This window comes from Notothenia rossii (genome assembly GCF_949606895.1).
Source record: "Notothenia rossii genome assembly, chromosome: 2".
In the NCBI taxonomy this organism is placed as follows: Eukaryota; Metazoa; Chordata; class Actinopteri; order Perciformes; family Nototheniidae; genus Notothenia; species Notothenia rossii.
The window spans coordinates 55532827-55551146 of NC_136904.1; the positions used below are offsets into that span (position 1 = coordinate 55532827).

Genomic DNA, 18320 nt, shown 5'->3' on the forward strand with positions numbered 1-18320 from the left:
CACCAGACTAACATACTCGTAACATGCTAACTAACCTACTACCCTCATACCTTTACACTCATTGCCCTGCTTGTGCTTTTGTCATCACATGTCTTGCTGTTATATCTCTCACAGGCTCCGCCCTCTACTGGACTCTATGGGTACTATCTTACCCTGCGAGCATTCTCCCACTGAGACTTCTATAGACGTAGCCGGCCTTGGGCGGGCCTAGCTGAATGCGCGCGCATCACACCGTATAAAAGGAAGCCTCGCCTCCTGACTATCATCCTTTTCTCTTCAGCAGCGGAAGTGATTCCACGGAACTTTAAAAGACGAGAGAAAAAAAAGAGAGTAATGGAGTCAGTTCTTGACCACAGGACCTGCCCGTAATGTCCGAACCTGATCGCGGGGGCGAATGCACACCCCTTCTGCTTCTTATGTATGGGGCCTGACCACGCCGTGAGCGGTAAGGGCCCGGCGCCGGCATGTTCAGCCTGCCAGATGCTTCCTCGGCTCACGTGTGAGCATCGTGGGCGGCATTTCCTGTCGGGAGAGGCCCCGCAGGAGGAGTTGGAGGATCCGGATCTCGACGTCATCGAGATGGGCGATTCAGGAGACGAGGAGATGCTGTTCTGGTTCTCCCTTCCGTGGGGCCAGACGACCCCGATTCCGGAGGAGGAGGACGATGACGTCTCGTTGCCGGGGGGCCGACTCTCAGGTCCGCGCGGATGGATTTCCCAGCGGTGATGACCCTGGCGGCGGAGCGCGTATGCCTACCGCTCCCCCCGCCGCTGCCACCGAGGCCTGTAAGCCGCCTGAGACAGGGGTTTTACGGCCCGATGCATCCAGCGCAGCCGACCTTCGTTTCGCCCCAGCTGCCTGATATGTGGCGGTGTGTGGAGGCGACATGGCAGCAGCCATTTAAAACGAAGGCCCCAGTAGTCAGATGAATAATCTGATTCATGGCGTGGCCACTGCAGCAGGGCGGGTGATTTCCTTGGCCACAGTGGCGTCTCGTCACGTGTGGTTGGGACTCACTGCCCTATCTAAGAAAGACCTAGAAGATCTTCTTGGAGCCCCCGTGTCCACGGAGGGGCTCTTTGGGTCGATCTCCTTGGTCACTTCAGCCGCCTGGAGGAGGAAAGGATGCTACCGCTGGCCACGGGGGCGGGCTGCCCGACCTCGGCATGCTCCTCAGCAGCAGAGAGCGGCCGGGTGGGGTGCGCCGTCTGCCCGGAGCTGACTTGCGGGGGAGGTAGCGTCTCGGCGGGGGTAGAACATTTCTTTGCCCGGGACGCAAGGGCGAATCCCGCATCCTCCCTATTTGATGCACAGATTCCTTTGAGAACCTTCAAAAATAAAGAAAAGGTTGATCTGTATCCAAGTTTAAGTGTCTTTTGTTTCCACAATGCTATACTTACACATGATGATGTCTGTACAAATTCCCCACTCGCCGCCCCAGCCGTTGCTCCTGTAAGAGAGGAGGCGAGTGGGAGTGCGCAGATGAGAGTGATAAACCGCAGGCAGTGCTATCGTAGTGCTATGCGTGTACAGAGGCATTATGGCCGGCGTATTGCTGTTAGGGAACACACTAAGTGTGGGGCTAAGACTCCAATTAATGCAGTTTACCATAGTGGTAAGAGCTGCATTGTGGCAGCGCCCGCACTCACAGAAGAGCGTGCGGCGGTGCGTTCAGGGTCCTCAGTAAATAATCGGCCCTTTCTGTGTCGACCCTCCATGGGCAGATCTTCCCTTCACGGGGAGTTTTGCAGCGGGACGGGTAGCCAGAGAGTACCACAGCTTCATAGCAGTGGCCCCACAGCTGAGGGCTTGTCATTTAACACAGTGTTATGGGGAATGGAAACTCAGCTGTGTACTATCAAAGTGGATGGACAGGACGCTGAAACGGGGCTATTCACTCCAGTTTTGCAGCGTCCCACCCCCTTTTATGGGCATGCGAGAGGTGAATCTATCTTCTCAGGAGGAGATGGGTTTCCTCTCAGCAGAGATTCAGGCTCTGGTGCAGAAACAGGCTGTGTCTGTTGTGCACCCTCTGCACAGGGAAGAGGGTCTTTATTCCATGTACTTCCTGGTTCTCAAGAAGACAGGGGAATTCAGACCTATTCTAGATCTCCGCGGCCTGAATCGCCACATTTCCTGTTAATGTATACAGTGGATGCAATCATAAACCAACAAATTGGTAATTTCTCCTTTTTAGGTGACACACCTAGGTGGAGCATATCTGTATAACACCACGTAATAATGTGTATCAGCGTACGGTGATATAACACTGTCAAATATAAAATTAAAGCCATTATATAATAAGAATAAACCAACCTTACATACTGTCATGGAAATCACACAAAACCACAAACTGTTCATGAAACCCTGTACTTCCAACCAGAAGCCAAATTCAAATCCATATCTGCTTCTGTCTCTCTGGGGAGGGTTTGACCTTACCTTCCTTTTCCAAACCAGTTGCTGATGCAGGTCACTACACTGGGCCAGCCGGTGGTCTGGACTAAGCCATTAGCCACCTGAAATCACAAGAGGATGAATTTACATATTCCTTTAACAGTGAGATACACACCCTGTATTATTTTTCTGTTGATGCATGGGTAAATGAACCTGGGATTATGCACGTGTACAGTATATGTATGCGTTCCCTTTTTTGTGTGAATATTCATCTGTGATTCTCTAGGAATATGGAGTTGCAGGAACATTTAATAATTCTCTCCTGTGGGGGCGGCTGTGGTTGTCCTCCAATCAGAAGATTGGTGGTTCGATCATCTGCAGTCTAAAATGTTGGTGTTTCCTTGTCCATTATACTCAACCTCAAATTGCTCTCGATGGCCAACAGTGTGTCTAACGAATGTCATATTCCTTCGGCAGGAGCACCTTGTATGGCCTCTGCCTGTGTATGAATGTGCGTGAATGCTGACTTTTATATGTAAAAGCACTTTGAGGGGTTACAAAGACTGGAAAAGATATTCAAACAGGCAGGCCAGTAACCAATTGTTAAGACACCCTAGAATCTAGATGGTCCTTGTGAAAGAGACTTTATCCTAACAACTTCTATCATAAACCAACAGATATCTCTCCTGCAGAGAGCTGAAGAGGATTTCCCCTGTAGCAGATGCAGCTGTTGGTGTCGTACAGTGTGTTCACTGTGTGTGCCTCTGTGGGCTCTTTAGTGCAGTTTCACGACTCACTGATGCAACTCACCTGCACAAACACATAGAAGCCCATGTTGTGGATGTTGTAGACATAACCCAGTCCAAACAGGCAGGTGAACAGGCCGCTACTCAGCATGCCCACGGTCAGGTACAGGCGGATAGGCAGGCGCTCACACGATGATGCCGCTGCATGGGTGCACAGTGGTGACATCATGTGAGGCCCAACTTCTAACTCATCAATAATGTTGGTAAGTGTCTCCCTACATGCAAGCTTTGTTTTACAACCTTCAACCTTTTGTATGTTAGCACTATGTTAGCACTCAGATCCAAAACAAATGACACAAAAATGATGCAAAAATTGATAAATTCAAACTGTTGATTGGGTTTTATTTTTGTATACAGTTGATATCATCTTACCCCTGGAAAAACATGTCATCCGTATCTGGATGTGCTGTAAAGATGTGCTAGCAGCTACTACTAACAGGAAGAGGAGCAGTCTATAGAGGTTTCTCAATACTCTCTCCTCCTCGACTCCTCGGTCCTTCGGTAGTGACCCGGAAATGGATTTCAGCGCGCCATGTTGAAGGATATCTAATTTCTCTAAATGCACTTCGAGGACCGAGCATCTTGGAGGCTCTCTGGAGGAGCTATGATCGAGTGTACACTGATGCATCCTCCACGGCTCCTCCGCGGATGCAGTTCTGGGAACGGTGGAGGCGTGACGCACGGCCAGACTTATCTCAGCCAATGACAGCTGTGCATGCATCCCCTGGATATTATTTTAGTAACTGCTTTCATCGCAACGCAGAAAGCAGAGCAGTGTGTAAAATATATATCACTCAGTATAACAGGCCTACTCTCTTTATTTGCTGTAGTTTAGTAGATAACTACAAACAAAGAGTCAATATTTTTCTAAGACCATTTAGTGCTTCACATAATAAAATACACAACGGCTGTAACCTGATTATGCTTTAGGAGCTGTAGGTGTGTGTGGTACAGTGTGTAGGTGTGTGTGGCACAGTGTGTAGGTGTGTGTGGTACAGTGTGTAGGTGTGTGTGTTGTTTTGGTGTCCCTATGCTTACTTTTTTAAATACAACTTTTGGTCCGTAATTTCAATTCCCCATTTCAGCGACCAGAGAGGGGGGGGGGGCATATATCCAGTCTCTGATTGTGTTACGTTATGAGAGTGCTCTCATACTTGTTTGATACTGAAATTGTATATATTTATATAAATATATGTGTGTGTGTGTGTCCGCATCTGTAGCCTGTTATTGTCTCATTATACTGCACTGTGAATGAATCAAAGTAAATATATAAGTCGTTATGAACACATCTGTCCATCAGACAGAGGGCTGCTGTGCCTCCTGTCATCATTAATGGACATCTCTTTAAAATGACCGCTCAGAGGAGAGGAGTTCTCATTTCTCTAACCGCCTGCTGCTTCCCCTCCTCTCTCCTCGGTTCCCCTCCTCAATCCTCCGCTCGCATCTCCTGTGGGCGGCACTAAGTCTCGAGGAGAGGAGTTGAGGAGGGGAAATTTGAGTATTGATAAACCTCTTATGTCTTCAGAATGTGGTCATGCTGGATGGACTGCATGTACATATAACTGAAAACATATGCATGCATTACAATTATTTGTTTTATGTGGTCAGATACAGATTGTATGTTAAGTGTTTGAGGTGTAAATGAGGTGAAAATGTGAGTTTTTTTGTATTTATTTAGATATATAAAAGGGTTGAATGCCCTTCCCTCATAACACATGTATCTGATTAACGGATTTCACTGATTGTGTGTGTCATCAAGTTAGACACATTTGCATTGAAGGAATGTAAATAAAATACATTTACTCAAGTATGGTATTTAAGTACAATTTACTTTTCCTGAGTATTTTAATGTTATGTTACTTTGTACTTATAAGACACCTATTACTGCACTTTATTTGTCACTGACATAACAGCTTTATGTTTTGATTATTTATGTCCAGTTATTTTATTAATTCAATTTGGTTCTTCTTGCTATCCTACCTGAGGTACATTCCCACAGCGTAGGCACAGAGGAAGGAGTAGTCCATGGCTCCCAGCAGCTGTCTGTAGTTCGTTTTGTCTGAGAACATAACAAATATAAGATTTATTTCTGTTTACACAAACATGTATGCTTAAGGGTAACACACACACACACACACACACACACACACACACACACACACACACACACACACACACACACACACACACACACACACACACACACACACACACACACACACACACACACACACACACACACACACACACACACACACACACACACACACACACACACACACACACACACACACACACACACACACACACACACACACACACACACACACACACACACACACACACACACACACACACACACACACACACACACACACACACACACACACACACACACACACACACACGTGAGGAGTGAAGCATACAGACCGAAAGGCTTCCAGCTACAGTCCATGTCTGTGCGGATGGAATGCGGAGGGGGCTGCGGGCTGCCGCTGCTGGAGGCTAAGGTGGCGATCTCACTGACAGAGGAGCAGTTCTTATGGAGCTCGCTCTGTCAAAAACAATGAGTGCAGCTTCAGTGAACAGACCTGTGTTTACTATCCATACCAGTTAGACTTCAAACATGAGTCCTTATTATAGAGGCTAATTATTATTGAGGATAATTACTTTCACACTAAAGTACTATTTAGACATATTTGTACTTAAGTATTTACATTTAGTGCTACTATATACTTCTACTCCACAACATCTTTGAGAACAATGTTGTACTTTCCTCACTATTTATTTAACATCTCATAATTACTAGTTAAATATTAAAACATGTGATAAATTTACAAGATAACATAAAATGGAGCTCTGTACTATATAAATACAACCCCATATCCTAAAAAGTACACACAATTGGCTCCACATTGACAAATTACAATATAAAATGCCAATCTGTGTATTTGTTGTGATAAAAACACGATAAAATTAAATATTCGATAACATAAAACTGTGAAAAGAACTGTTCTGCATACTAAATACTTTTAGTTTTGATGTTTGGAGTACATTTAGCTGTTAATACTTCTGTACTTCTACATAAGTAACATTTTGAATTTTATATTTGTACTTGTTATAGAGTATTTTTTATTTGTACTTAAGTAAAGGATGAGGCATTTGAGATCATCAATGATATACTATAGTTTTCAGTGGTATTCAAAAGTTATGAGCCTATGTTACCTTGACGATGCTAATGGGTTTCCGGGAGAGGTGGAAGCTGGTGTAGAGCAGGAAGGTGAGGATGAACGTGAGCGCTCTGTACCTGCACAGAGGAAACACAAGAGGGCGTCACTGCATCGCTCAGGAGTTTGATTGGGTTGTCAATTAATAGTCAGGGATTTAACTCCCAACTCCTCCAGATACTGAAGCCACCATTGTGGCATAGCCATCAGTGTGTGTGTGTGTGTGTGTGTGTGTGTGTGTGCATGTGCGTGTGCGTGTGCGTGTGCGTGTGCGTGTGCGTGTGTGAGAATGAGCATTCAATTGAAGGATGAGCAGTTTGCAGTCTTCCATTAATGTGTGACTGTGTGTGTAAATGGTAGTGATGTCAAAGGAGTGGACACACACGCAGACACGCAAGGACACACACCTTGCGTCATATGTGCTGTAGAACATAGGTGGTGTGAAACAATCCCAGATGAACATTTTATTCCTCTGAATCATTGTTATGTTCTTGATGAGGTGGCTCCCTCTTTTATTCACACTGAAGCTCGCTCTACCACCTCTCACTCCTCTCTTGTGCTTGCTGGCGAAGCCGGGAGGGAGGGGCCAACTTTAAATGCTGTGTGTTTAGAATGTGTTAATCAGCTGCTAACAGCTATCTCGACATCTCCATATGAGTCTGTTATCCTGCCTCCCTGTAAAAGACAGATGCTGACCACATATACACAATGTATGAGGCAGCTGGATTACAAACTGGTCAGGCAGTTCACACGCATTACCACTGTCATGTTTTCAAGGTTACACCCTCCTACGTTTTTATACATACAGGATGTCCTGTAACTTAGATGTGTGCTTTTGCAAATCACTCTGTTAGCTTTGTCCCTTAACCATGTTTACGCTGTAAACGTACTAAGGCTATAAACCTGATTGTGATTCTAAGGAATGATGTGGAGTACAGTTTAGAGATTGATGCCCAACTGATTCCTGCAGGCCTCAAGTTCTGGATGGATTGAGATAGATACATTCACTGGTTTATCAAAGTTACCTGGGCAGCGTGGCTCACATGCAGAGGTTCTGATGAATAAGCATATTTAATCCACTTACATGGAGGGCACTCAACATGAAGCATGGCAACAGTCACCATAGCTACAGTCTCCAAATGTTTGTCTCCAACAGAAGATCACACACACACACACACACACACACACACACACACACACACACACACACACACACACACACACACACACACACACACACACACACACACACACACACACACACACACACACACACACACACACACACACACACACACACACACACACACACACACACACACACACACACACACACACACACACACACACACACACACACACACACACACACACACACACACACACACACACACACACACCTTGAGCTGCTTGTGTGAGTAACTAGAAAATGCATTTCCTGCAGAAAATGCGTGTGAATGTTGTAAACTGTGAACATTTATGGCTGAATTTAGCTGAAAATGCAGAAAAAGCTGAATATGTTATTAGCTGAATGGTAGCTGCTTTTAGCTACAAAAATGCAGAAAGAGCTTAATATTGAAAAGAAAAGGTTTAAAAAAGGTATAAACAACAACATGTATAGCCTTGATGTCCTGAAATAGCTGAATAATTTAATAGTTGAATGGTTTCTGCAGCTAAAAATAGGCTGAAGGAGTTAAATATCAGATGTAAGTAGTAGTGAATGAATTTGTATTAAGAAGAGAAAAGAAAGTAAAAAGGCTTGGGAAAGCAGCAGAATATTTGGACTGCAAACTTTTCGACTAAAACCAGTGCTTGAATTGGAATAAAAAAGGTGCCAGTACTCTAAATCAGCAACAAGTATTTGGCACAAAGTCATAGTACATCCTATAATGCTGGTGGGTTTGTCTCTTTACTGTATATTTTAGAAAGGCTCACTGTACTTAAACAAAAGGACTCAGGGTGCATCTGAGATTAGAGGGGGTGCAGTGGTAAAGTGCTATTTTTATACGTGGGGAGTGGACCTGACACCCTCTAGTCTAGGGGGGTCCGGGGCATGCTCCCCCGGGAACCTTTTTTTTTTTAAATATTGATGTTAGATGCATCAATCTGGTGCACTTTGAGAGCAAAATGAAGAGATATATGGATACCTCTCAACATCCATAATGAAACAACTGTAAACAGATTTACTTTTTCTTTATGGATATAAAAGAAAGTAAAGCTTGACTCCTACTGGCTGGTTAAATGACTCCTCGTCCCTGAGGCCACTACCAGTTTTGTTTTAACCCTAACCCAGATATTTTTTTAAATGTTGGACTTAAATGCATCAATCTGGTATATTTTGAGGGGGAAATAAAGAGACTACACCCATATGAAACAAAAAATGTATACATTTAAATAATCATAAAATCATAAGTACATGGCCATAACTAATAACATACAATATCCAATATGAAAAAACATTGAAACTTGTTTATTTATTTGTTTTTGGTTCATTTATAGTTGTGAGTGTGTCTGGGCTCCTGAATCGGCCTCTCCTGTCTCCCTCCTCTCCACCCTGCTCCTCTTTGAGGCAACAGCAAAGACTAGTTTTAGCTCTCAACAAGTTTATCTTACCTTTTTTCACCTAGTTAACATTTTGTTTGTATTATTCATGCATATTTTACAAATCACTACCCACTCAAATGGAAATATGTGTTTACATAAATGGTGACCGAACCGTTTGAGACCCACTGAGATAACTTAAACTAAGTTAACTATCTAAAGACTCAGAGAGTAATTTACCTCACCAGAGCTGTAGTTATCAGCCTCTCAGTCTGACAGCAAAGGACTCTCCCTCCACCTTGTTGTTGAAAAAGCTCCTTATATCCGTTAGCACAGCTAGCTAGCACCAGATGCTAACAACAATACACGTAACCGGTGCGCGCGCTTTCTCGCTTGCTCGCGCCACACATACACCAACACACACCCTCCCGAGCTTGAATGACACACAGAGACCAATCGAGGGCATTAGTATGATCTGTATGAAAGTGGCAATGTCGGCAGGCCACGTCATGTAGACAGCCAGTCACCCTCTGTGAGGCAGAGTCAGACCCACATTTGCGCTGCGTTGCGTTTACAATATATACGTATATTGCCGGCGGCTGAGTACCGGCATTTTACTGAGTACCGGCACCTTGCCGGTACTCAGTAAGAAGTGCCGGTACCACATGGGTAAAAATCAGAAGTGCCGGTACTGCGTACCGGTGAGTACCGGCCCAATTCAAGCACTGACTAAAACCATACGTCACCAATACTGTATAAAATATGTGGAACCTGTTGAAGTCAGTATGAAGTCTCCATCAGACAAAAAAGAATAGCCTGAGACAGTCTGTTAATGTCCAGTGTGTTTGTCAGTGTTTCTGTGCTGAGCACCTACTCATAACAAGTAATCATAACACCTGTGTGAGCCCAGAGATCAAAGCTTTCAATCTGCCCAGCAACACCATGGTTACCAGCTGCAGCACTGAGTGTCATTAAGAATGCATTGAGGATTATATCTGACCATTTTGCCACCTGTTCAAAAACTATGGCTCCTATCAAAAAATTAGAAGACCGTGAGCATCAGTGAACCCCAATGAACTGAAATATGTTGGTTTTTTGGGTTTTGTGTGTAAAATGTGAAGATAAGAGCAGTTTGTCTAAAGTGTACTTCTCTCTGTTCTGAAGAAAGATCCGGATGTTTTTAACATGGGAATCAATTGGGAGCTAGCTGGACTTTTTGTCTCTTCATGCCCTCAAGAGGCATTTTGTTTAATATTTGTTCTTAATTTTTTTATTTTCCAAACTCGGAGAGGTTTTCCCACGTTTTTCATGAAAAATTATGTCTGAGGAGTGTAGGGTTTAGAAATTATGGCAGGTTTAAAACGTTTTTTTGGGAGAATTTCAAGCACTCCTGCACTCTGTTTTGAGATCAAATCACTCTAGACTTAAAGTCCTTATCTTGCGTAATTTACTGTAGCTGAAAGATCATAGAACTGTTTCAAAATGCATTAACTTGTTGGGTCTTATTCCAGTAACACGTGATATAGATCGAATATCGTTTCCTATTTGCTGTAAATCACTTGTTAATATCGGGAAAATGGGTCAAATTCAGAGGTATCCAGAAAAGTCTGGATTCAAACTTGCCGCTGCTTGGTGCTGTGTCGTGACGTCACGTGTGGTTCCGCGAATCCTGGTGAGTTCAGCCCGTCCCAGCATCACACAGTGTAGCATTGCTGGGTTGGCCTTTGAAGGTCATTTCTAGCTATTTCTCAATAGTTGGCACATGGTCTATAGTGCTAGAAGATGTAAACAAAATTCATTATTGATTGATATTATAACATATGAATAGCTCTACCAATCTGTGTTGCCGACTCGAGCTGGTGCTGGCGAGGGCGGAGTGACTTCCATGTTTTCAGCTGAGGCCGGTGGTGCACATTCGCGTTTTGCTGGCTCGAACCTATACGGTTCTAGGCCTCTTATTTCTGGTGTAAAAGGCGGCAGAGATCGTTCAGATTCATCGTCACTGCTCGCATCGTCCACACCAAATAATTGTTCTGTCAAATTGTGCCAAATACCCGCGCTATTAGCTTTTTCTGATGCGTAAACATCAACAATATTTGACGCCATTTTTCGTTGTGAACTCTCGCTGGCTGCGCGCATTGGCTGTCGATCCGGACGGCAGCAGGGAGCCAGACAGCGGCAGCCGGGAACCACACGTGACGTCACGAAATGGCCTGCTTCCAGAAGCAAAGTTTTTTTATTGGACCTAATATTTTTCCTTTTTTTACATATTATTCAGTATGAAATAAAGAAACATACATTGACTATCTGTTGCATACACCCCCCAGAAATCAACTGCCAAAAAAAGTTTTTAATGTAAGATAAGGACTTTAACGAGCTGCTCCATCCACTCTAATGTTAAAATCTGAAAAAGGCCTCTCTACCAAGCTCCAAACTAAGTTAAATATCTCAAAAAGTGTAAAAGATATCAAACATCTGAATAGGTTTTGAATAGCTGAAGGTATTGTGATCATTTTAAAGTTGGAAAGAAGTCTCAACCTGAAAGTATGTGGAAAGAGAAGCATTTGGCGCAAGGTGTAGGAAAAGAGGATTTGAAGAGTCGTCCCATTGACTTCGATGTTAAAAAAAAGAGTTTAAAAAGCTGAATATTTCAAAAAGTATCAAATATTTTTTTTAAGTTGAAGGTTTCCCATCGATTCCTGAAAAGGCTGAAGAGTTTAATATTGGAATGGTTTCTATAGCTTAAAGTAGGCTGAAGTTATGGAGAGCTAAAGTATTGGCTGAAATAAGGGGAATAAAGATTCGAAGAACTATAGTGGAATGCATTCACAGTAATAATGTGTTTATTTTGTCTTCAAGCAGGTTCCAACCAAGAGTTGGAACGGAGTAAATGGACACACTGAAGTGTATCATCAATACAAGGATAACCAAACCCAGGTGTGTGTGTGTGTGTGTGTGTGTGTGTGTGTGTGTGTGTGTGTGTGTGTGTGTGTGTGTGTGTGTGTGTGTGTGTGTGTGTGTGTGTGTGTGTCATCAAGTTAGACACATTTGCATTGAAGGAATGTAAATAAAATACATTTACTCAAGTATGGTATTTAAGTACAATTTACAATTTACTTTACCTGAGTATTTTAATGTTATGTACTTCTTAGACACCTATTACTGCACTTTATTTATCTGAAAGCTTAAATAACTTCACAGATTCAGATTATTAGCTAAAATAGAGTATAAATCAACCTTTAAATTGCCATATTGCCATAAGAATAGGTTAAGATATCCAGCAGCAGTCTACAACGTTTTTAGAATGAGCTCCACCGTAGCTGTGAACACATTAATGCAATTATTATTATCCAGTTATTTAATGTACATGACACTGAAATGGGCTAGTATGCATTATGATTACGTTTGGTTCTTTACGTTGTCATCGGTCATCTGATGAATAATCTTTCTACATACTGGTGTCTCTGTTCTGTGAGCCAAAGACCCTCAGATACCTCATTCACACCAACGGTGTTTCAGGGCCGGTTCGGAGCTGGAGCTTGAAAAGCACCGGGTTTTCCTGTTCACACCGCGGTGGAGCAGCCTCTTAGCTCCGGAATCCAGTTTGTTTCAAGCACCAAAAAATTGTCCGGCCAGAGCAAAAGCACCACATATGTCACGCTTACGTGGAGTGCAACTGTAAAACATTAGTGCTAGCTAATGTTTTGCAAAATATTAAAAGTGAGGCTATTACAGTAGACCTAATGTTAGTGTAGTAGCCTCACTTCTAATATTTTGCTAAACATTTGCTAGATACATGTTGGCTAGCTAATGAGCTTCACATATCAACCTGAAAAACTGCAAGGCTCCACTGCACGCACCCCCAACTCTGTTACCTCATTCACACCAACGGTATTTCGGGGCCGGTTCGGAGCTGGAGCTTGAAAAGCACCGGTTTTCCCTGTTCACATCGCAGCGGAGCAGCTCCTAATACCTCATTCACACCAACGGTGTTTCAGGGCCGGTTCGGAGCTGGAGCTTGAAAAGCACCGGGTTTTCCTCTTCACACCGCAGCGGAGCAGCCTCTTAGCTCCGGAATCCAGTTCATTTCGAGTACCAAAAATGTTTCCGGCCAGAGCAAAAGCACCACACACGTCACGCTTACGTCGAGGCGGGGCAGGGGCTGGATCAACTCCTGAACAACAACAAAAAGCCGCCGTTTTTATCCAGTTTGTACACAACGATGGAGAAACTTAACAAGCAGCAGTGGTCCACTGAAGAGACCAGCTACCTACTGGGAATCTGGTCTTCCGAAGAGGTACAGAGGAAGCTGGAGCACAATCGGCCATTGTTGTTGTCGGTGTCAGCTGTGAGGGGTTTCCGCCAACAACAGCACACTTCATGCCACAATGACAGTCACAACAGACACAGATCTGAATGATTTGAAAATAATAAAAAATACCACCATAAAGGTTTTCAATTTGGTATTCAGAGCAGAGTGGTAGACTCTACACATGGAGACCAGCAGCTTACAGAGAGAAGAATGTAAACAAATTGTGGCGGCCAAAATCATAGATAAGTAAAACAGAAAGTGTACTTAAAAGTAAAATTGCCGCTGAGGCACCAGATAGCGAATATGCCATACTGGTGCGCTAATCCCACCACCACCTGTCCCCCATATATACAATTACACCAGGTGCCCCAATCACCCAGTGCCCAAACATGCCTGTAATTGATCCTATGGCTACCTGATGAAAGCCCCTTTCATTTTCTTTTAGTGGTCTATTGTTTTTACTTTTATTTTTGTAATCGTTACGTTTATTCTGGTTTGTTTTGTGTTCGTACCTTTTATGTGATTTTATACTTATTTTATGTTTTGTTAGCTGTTTGATTTTATATTTTATGTATCTCTCTGTACAGCACTTTGGTCTGGAGGTTTTAAAGTGCTTTATAAATAAAGTGGATTGGAGTTGGAACATTACCTGTTGGACAGTATGAATCCTCAGCAAATATTGTATTTCATGAAAATATCTAAATAAAATTAGGAAGCCACCAGTTAGGATGTGTCAACACCTCAATTATTAACGTATAAGCTTAGATGGAATTCTAAATTGTAATTATTGTCAATTCCAACACATCTCACCCAAACACCAAAACTGATCCAGCTTAGAAGTCAGCCCACTTTAAGCTTCAGCTATTGTTGTCACTGCTATCTTACATTCTAACCAGAGCCCCTTCACTTTTATCAGCAGGTGGTCCTGAGGAGAACATGAGGCCCGATCAACTTGTTGGGCCATCAGGCTTGCATCACTTGACAGTAAGAATGATATTGAACAATAGCAGGATTTTCCTTTAATCTATGTGAATCGGGTATTTCTTTATATGCCTGCCATGCGACCGCATTACTACTTGCAATAGACGCCAAAGCATGAACCAGGAGACAGTGAAGTGTAAAACTTCAACAATACACCACGCCGTCACATTTTAAAATGGCAGCCAGAAGCCTGCAATAGAATGCTGTATGTCCTGTTCCCAGGACTCTGCTGAACAACATCCACTGTTGCGAATGCATTGCCTGACATATGGATGAAATCTTTGTAAAATTCTACTATTTAACAGCTGTCAAACAATTGACACACATTTCACATTGATGGTTATCCGGAAATCATCAATTCAAACAAAAATATTCTCACACACACACACACACACACACACTCACACTCTCTCACACACGCACAATAAACACACTCACACTCTCTCACACACGCACAATGCACGCACACACACAAAGTATATGTCTACAAAACAGTATCTATCATTTTGATCGCTGAAAACATGACCTTGAGCTTGTGTGAGTAATAATGTGTTTATTTTGTCTTCAAGCAGGTTCCAACCAAGAGTAGGAACGGAGTAAATGGACACACTGAAGTGTATTATCGATACAAGGACAACCAAACCCAAGTGTGTGTGTGTGTGTGCGTGCGTGTCATCAAGTTAGACACATTTGCATCGAAGGAATGTAAATAAAATAAATTTACTCAAGTATGGTATTTAAGTACAATTTGTTTTACTTTACCTGAGTATTTTAATGTTATGTTACTTTGTACTTCTAAGACACCTATTACTGCACTCACCACTGGTCCCTGTCGAAGGACACCAGCATGCGAATCCCAGGAGGAACAGCGGCCATGTTTGTACACAGATATTGACAATCTCAGGACGGCAGCTGATGTGGGCTCAGGATGAAGAGGCTGATGGGGTACATGCAGACATGGTGCTTCTGCTCAACTACATCTCAGAGGACACTCCTGGGAGATCCTCACAAAGAGGACACATGTCTGAAACGGGATGCTGGAAGGAGAATCGGAGTCTGAGAAGATGACAAGACAGGGAGAGGGGCGAGTAAGAGGGACCTGAGGAGGAAGGAAGAAAACAAATGATGAGAGGAGAAATGGTGGAGTTGATAGAGAAGTAAGAGGTAGACAGGGGAATGAAGGAATTGAGGATGTACCACACAATAACCAAGTGCACGTTTTCCCAGCTGGTGTCATTTGACATTTGGGTTTGTATAGCTCAGCCTAATCCACATGCTGCCTGTGTCCATCAGAGCACGAAGAGCAGACTCACATGTCAAAGTTTGTTACACACATTTATTAAAGGACAGTGAAACTCTGAGAAGGAACACTACCGTCTGTAATAAAGCCGAAAGCAAAGCTCTGAGATGTCGAGGAGCTATCAGAAAATATTAATAATTGGTCAAGTCTTGTATTCAAAATGTGCAATGTAAACTGGTTATTAACAATGGTGACCCTGAATTATCGTCTAGGGAATCCTTATCCCCTTACCTGAACATAGTGAAACACAGTCTGGGCTACAGTCTGTTGGGGAGGAGCAGCTGATCTGCGAGCAGCTCTGGAATGCTCTGCAGAGAGACTTGATGTTCCAGGAGCTGCTTTAGCTGCGTAAACGCTCCTCTGTGCTGCAGCAGAGAGCAGGCAGTGAGGCCACGTTACAGCGGGGGAATCTATCCCAGTCCGGGAGCTCAATCACCGCTGCCAAATACACTTGTAGATCATCTCATACATGCCATACCTTCCCTGCTTTACCAGTGAAGCTTGATTTGATTTGATGGCAATTGACTCCAAAGCACAGCTCTTTAGCTTGGGGGGGGGTTGTATCCCAACAAACTGGTGTGTTGTGCTACAACGTGTGTTGCAACGTGTCTATCTCCCGGCAATAATGTCCAAACGACATACAACCCATCCAGAGAAACAGCGCTGGCAGTGAATGAGACCTTAGATCATTATGTTGACTTGGTCCCCCAGTGTTTACTGAGGCTGAGAGCATCTGGCTGTATCCGGAGCTACAGCAGGAACTATACGGTTATTCCCTCTGTGTATTCTATGTCGAATAGTACACTAAATATTTAGAAACTAAACAGAAGCTCCGGTTATCAATAATGTATCGACAAAGCGAATGCATATCAAAGGAGAGACCTAGAAAGACCGTAGCCTACATTAGGCTACGTGTGTCCCTATGCTGGAAACAATACGCTTCCTGCTCGTACACAGCTAGCTGCTACACCACCGCGGCGGATCAGACGCTCCGCGGTGGTCCGGCGGTTGGTTTCTGATCAGAACCCACCCGAAACCCGCCACCTCTGAGGAGCTTACCTGGGACGGGACAGTCGAAGATTTGGTGATGGTTGTGCCTTCAGTTGAGCGATATATCTTCTACTTCCTTGTTGTGTGAAAGCTAGCAGCGACTGTCACTTCATACATAGACACTTTCTTACAAACACACACAGAGACACACGCACACGCACACACAGCTGGGCAGGGAGCGGGCGGCATACGCGCTGCTCTGACGTCACATTCAGAGTGTTCTCTGATCTTTGACCAGAGCCTTTCTTTCAGAGTCATTCATAATTTCCATCATTATGACGGCTTACTCCCTTTACAATATAACCGCATCACAGCAATCGTTCCTGAAGCCCAGGCCGACACCACAGAGTCTGACATGACCCAGACATGTGCAGAATACATCAACAGGACCCAGAATTAGATCAAGGCAATTCTGGGGCAAAATAAATGGCGATAAAAATGGTTCCTATTCATAACTTTTATGTAACCCACTGGATAAACCAAGGTTACAAGGTTCTTGTATTTTGTTTGTTAATAATAATTTATTATTTATTTAGTTATTTTAAAATACATTTTAGTTTAATGGTCAACTTTTAAGAACAAAGCTCATTGGTTCATACCGCAATCATGATTGCAGTTGGACTGAGACCCCGTTTACACGAGGACGATACGGGTTGCATTCTATGGGATTAGTTTTGTTTCATAAAGATAAAGCAACACTTTCTCAGAATCAAGCAAAACTAACGGCTCGTCTACACTACAGGCATCAAAAAATGCTCTCAACGCTTCGCCCATTCACTTGAATGGGGTGACGTAGAAGATTTTTAATCTTCGCCGAACTGCATTGTGGGGAGCATGGCATGGCTTTGCAAGCATCACGAGCATCTATCGGCATCAAAAGTTGAACAATGTTCAACTTTTGATGCTCGATGCTTAGCATCAGCCAATCACATCCCGTTTATGCAAATCCCGCCAGTGCAAGCGCAGCCAATCAAACCGCGTGCAAGCTGGGAGAGCCAGACCGCAGTTCATTTCCTCATATCCCAAACGAGATATTACGGTAGCAAATCACCCGGTTCTTTACGACCAGAACTATTTACCGGGATACAAGCCGGAGGAACCAGGCATGGAGGGAGGTGGCAGAGACAGTGGGTGAAACTGGTAGGTTTTTCGCCTGTTTGGAAAGTTTATATCCAGTTTACTTAGTTTTAACATTGCTATTGCTTTGTATGTCGGGGGCGGGAGATTCATGTGATTGGTTGTTGGTGGCGTTGCTCGCAAAAAATCGCCAAGCTTCAGACACGCCCAGCTTCAAGATTTTTTGATGCCTGTAGTGTAGAAGAGCCGTAAGGGTTTAAGAGAAAATAAACGGAGTCAAGCAAAATAAATGTAATTTAAAAAAGTAAACTATAAGTATTTTTTCTTTGTTTTAACATATCTTTGTGTTTGCAGTTCTTGTTGCTTCTTTATCAATGATCAGGCTTTTGCTCCCGCTGCAGCTCACTCGTTTGCGCTCCCTCATTTTTTGTTTATGATTTTGACACAAACGTCCCAGGTGGGCGGGACTTTCAGGGGTACATACATTGGCTACTCAGTTTTTGAGTGACAGCCCACTACAACACAGATCATACAGTGCAACTCATGCAGCAAACTCCGGAGTCCACTCGGCCACGTTAGTGTCGGTGTCTCCTGGGGAGCTTTCATGAAAATATCGGACTTCTCTTATGGAT

At 43.6% G+C, this 18320-nt stretch overlaps 1 protein-coding gene across 1 annotated transcript; it reads right to left on the bottom strand.

Moving 5' to 3' along the window:
- Positions 1–1155: 1155 nt before the first annotated feature.
- On the bottom strand, positions 1156–16863 carry LOC307028331 (glucose-6-phosphate exchanger SLC37A1-like). The gene is given in 10 exon segments (XM_079663262.1): positions 1156–1328; positions 1401–1450; positions 2440–2516; positions 3205–3330; positions 3332–3341; positions 5181–5259; positions 5631–5754; positions 6426–6507; positions 15082–15360; positions 16621–16863. Coding segments are annotated over 9 exon segments (633 nt in total). The 5' UTR covers positions 15138–15360; positions 16621–16863; the 3' UTR covers positions 1156–1299.
- Between the last annotated feature and the right edge of the window lie 1457 nt (positions 16864–18320).